The sequence below is a fragment of the Bidens hawaiensis genome, unplaced genomic scaffold (assembly GCF_021521415.1).
Source record: "Bidens hawaiensis isolate Kalapana, Puna unplaced genomic scaffold, B.hawaiensis_p1.1 tig00024227_1, whole genome shotgun sequence".
In the NCBI taxonomy this organism is placed as follows: Eukaryota; Viridiplantae; Streptophyta; class Magnoliopsida; order Asterales; family Asteraceae; genus Bidens; species Bidens hawaiensis.
The window spans coordinates 235,974-240,220 of record NW_027493806.1 but is presented as its reverse complement, the minus strand read 5'-3'; the positions used below and the strand labels follow the sequence as shown (position 1 = coordinate 240,220).

Here is a 4,247-nt window from a genome sequence, read left to right as displayed (position 1 = left end):
CCATAATTTTATTTAATTAAGAAGTTTATCATTGCAATTTGCATCTTAGATTATATTATTATGAAGACCAGACAATTAAATATATATATATATATAAGCATAATAATACATGAATAAAATATACGAATTAAAATATAAAAAAAATTGTTTATTTCTCGTTAGTCCCCCCCTTCCTCCGTCCATGATTAAGGCCACCACCTAATCTTCGAATAAACAAGACTTTTGATGTATTGTTATATTGTAATTATTTGCAAACCAATTGATCAAAATGAAAACATATCGATGGTAATGTGACGTATTATAGATGATAGAGTATTTTGTTGAAGACTCTGTGAATGAGAAATCATATGTTCAATTATACTTTTGTGATAAGACACGAACACAACACGATAACTAATCGTGTCATTTTTTTTCAAACATGAACCAGCTGTTTAGAAGCAGGTTAACATGAAATGTTAGAGACATGATAATAATACATACGTTTTAAAACAAAATTTCCGAAAGTTCATAAAAAATCTTAACTAATACATAAAGGCTTAACTCTTAGCATAATATATATAATCCTTTACATATATAAAACAGAAGTCCATAAAATTCTTATTTACTACATAACATATTTAACAAAAATCAAATCATAACACCTATTAAAACAATTCCAAGTTCCGACGATCTTACTATGCGTATCCTCAATTTCAAACATACACACAAATTGCCAAAAACTCGGTAAAGATTAAAATTATTCAAACCTGGCAATGTTGGTGTAACTGAAAATATAAAGAGGTTATTAACATTTTACTAAAGGTTCACATGTGTTTAACCTCTTAAAACACAAATTTAAACAGGTCTTCAACTGGCTGATATGTTTAAGACTTGAAACTGGTTAAGCTTAAATCCAAACCGACAGATATTCATGTCGTCTTGGCAGGTCCATGTCTGTATTACTGACTTTCATAACTTTGCATGTTAACTAAAGGATTCGTTGAGCAGTGATTTATGGGCTATTATAAGGATTTAGATTGGGTTGGGATTGGTGATCCAAAGTCAGATACAAAGTCTTTTAACGTAGAAAGACTTATAAATTTAAAAGTTTTGATCTTAAATCATTTTGTGAATCTACAAATTGATAGGAATCCGGTTGACCGAGAGATACGAGAGCTGAAAGTTAGGGCATATATACTAAAAAAATTAAGATAACGATAAAGAAATAGTGAATTCATTCGTTACCAATAGCTTTTTATAAAAATTAAAAACATTAAAATAAGAAAAAACTGAGGAGTGAGAGAGAGGTGGTGGGTTGTACATCATGCTTTAACCTCTTGTAAATAATTTAAAAAGACCAAAATGACTTTACATTTAACAAAAGACCTTTTAACGATGTTAGTGATTTGGAAATGATTACAATGAAAATGAAACATCATGGACAAAGTTTAAACTATTGTCCCTGAAATAGCAATTATACATACATATAATTGACAACTTTGATACAACTAAGAATCTATTGGGTTAAGTGGCTGGCACTAGTCAACATCATTTTGTTTTGTTTTTTTTTGTTTGTTTTTTCTTTAAAATTTGATAATTAAACGACTATTCCTCTCGACTTAACGATGTAACATCCAGGACAAACAACGTTCGGTTTTTACCAACGCCCGGGTTTTACCAACCCTTTTGTTTACCTCCAATATCGTAATGAACGTAACAGAATCTGACCGGAATTCGCGCCGACTCACTGCCGTAACACCCGGAACCGACAACGCTTAGGTTTTACCAACGTCCGAGTTTTACCAAACTCACTGCCGCAGCGCCCAAGACCGACAAAGCTCGGGTTTTACAGACCAAACCATGTGTCGTTTTTTTATATTTTATTGTTTTATGCAAATCAATCGAACCCACATTAGTACACAACTACAACGCGAGAGATACATAAACAGATCCGACCTACCCGATGCAATACATCGGATAAAACACTAGTTTTGATATTTCTTAAAGGCAGCGTATAACCATCTGCAGTTATTTACATAGAAATATTCCAATTTACAGAAGATATATATGAAATTCCCTTTCTATTGTTTCGCTAAAAAACGCTCACTTGCAAGTTGCATTAAACAACCAACCAATAGTTTTATTGAAATCATAAAAGTAAAAACTTTAAACAGTTGCAAAAAGTAACACTGGACATTTGACATGTTCACATTAAAAACGGTGAAAATTTGAATGTTTGAGATCTAGTTATTTACGCTTTTGAGTGTGGAGTTTAATCCTGTTTTCCATATTTTGAAGTCTTAAATTAACAAAGTGATTAAATTTTCATGAATCATTTATTGGCTCATCTTCCGAATTCATACTTGAGTACATGCAAAAGAGATTTTCAAACTTTTCACCAAAAGAATAGGTTGGAGATTTTATTTATTTTAACAGAAAACAGATTACTTAAAACCAAAAGGACCACCTTAAGTCCTTAAACAATATTTAGATTAGAATTCGAACTCTTATTACGCTGATCAGCTGTTATTAATCACAGGAAAACAATAAGGACAGCCTCCAAATACCATTAGAAGAAATTAAGTTGGCCACAAATAACTTCAGTCAGAAAAATTTTATTGGAGGGGGAGGATTTGGGAATGTATACAAAGGAGAAGTTGCAAATGGTAATGAAACTACTACAATTGTTGCAAAGCGTTTGGATAGGACGCGTGGTCAGGGAGAAGGACAGTTTTTGATGGAGCTTGAAATCCTTTTCGATTATAAGCATGACAAGATCATCAGTCTTGAAGGGTACTGTAACGAAGATGGTGAAAAAATCATTGTTTGTGAGTATGCGTCTAAGGGAAGTCTTGATAGCCATTTGAACAACGTAAGCCTTACATGGAGTAAACGACTTAGAATATGCATTGATATTGCCCGCCGGTTGGCTTTTCTTCACGATCGTACTGATCCAGCGCAAGAGATGGTGATACATAGGGACATTAAAAGCGCCAATATTCTGCTAAATGCTGACTGGAAGGCAAAAATTTCTGATTTTGGGTTATCTGTAATAACTTCAATAAATCAGGAAGAAGTCCACGATGTTGTTGGCACAATTGGCTATGTTGACCCACAGTATGTGCATACAGGTTTCTTCTCTGAAAAATCGGACATTTACTCGTTGGGAGTTGTTTTATTCGAGATCTTGCACGGGTCAGTGATCTATAGAAGGGATTATAATCAAACACATTTAACTAGGATTCTCGAGCATATCCATGAAGAAGAAAAACTTGGATCAATTGTGTTTGAGGATATAAAGGGACAAATTGATCCTAAATCATTGTCTACATTTCGAGTGATTGTCAGCCAATGCTTAGATAATGATAGAGAAAAACGGCCAACAGCGAAAGAGGTGTTGCAACAACTAGAGGAATCACTGAAATTCCAAGTAAGTTACATAGTTTTACAAAACTGGCTTCCTTTCAAATTTCAATGCATATAATATGTGAATTAAAAGTCTTCAAAAATTAAATAAACAAAATAACGTCTTCACAACCAAAGTGAAATGAAATTTTCATTACTACAAGTATAGGTGGCAATCATGACCCATTGTTTTTGAATGGATTAAGTAGGGCAACACAAAACTGTATAGGGGGTGTATTTGGGTCACCTTAAATTAGTCAACGGTCAAAATGGGTCACCTTAAGTTAGTCAACGGGTCAAATTGTATATCTTAAATTAGTCAATGGGTCAAAACAGGTAACCTAAAGAAAAAGGTCAAAATGGGTTAGAATCACCGGTGACCAGTGCTTGTCTATGCCTATTTATCCCGCCAAAAAGGTCAAAGTGGGTGGGTACTTTTTTCTAAAACGGTTCATTTCAACCTTGGGTTGGGGTGTGTGGGAACAGTTTTTCTAGAACGACTCATTTTAACCCTTGGTTGGGAAGGGTACCTTTTTTTTTTCTAAACCGAATGATATAAGTCAAACCCATTTTGACCCTAACTAAATGGATACTTTTTCAAACGGCCCGCATTGACCTATATCTTGTTTCTTAGAACACGTTTTGAACCAAGCTAATTTTGCTTAAAACATGTTCCGACCCGTAGCCCGAACCCGCCCGGCCCGTTTTCTAGTCCTAACTATAAATTGACAAGTTTATTTGAAAGTATTGATTTTAATACTTCAAAGTCAATAATAAAATGAGTGTGAAGACTGTTTATGAGATCAGATGTAGATAAATGTTTTGGTGTATGCATCAAAATATATGTGAGTTTTCCTTCTTAT

General features: G+C 33.6%; 1 protein-coding gene across 1 annotated transcript; it reads left to right on the top strand.

The window, feature by feature from the left end:
* Positions 1-2,518: 2,518 nt before the first annotated feature.
* Positions 2,519-3,463, top strand: LOC143568775 (putative receptor-like protein kinase At5g18500; the record flags this gene model as incomplete). Its single annotated transcript, XM_077054844.1, has 1 exon — positions 2,519-3,463. A coding segment is annotated over one exon (945 nt), but the record flags the coding sequence as incomplete, so codon positions are not given.
* Between the last annotated feature and the right edge of the window lie 784 nt (positions 3,464-4,247).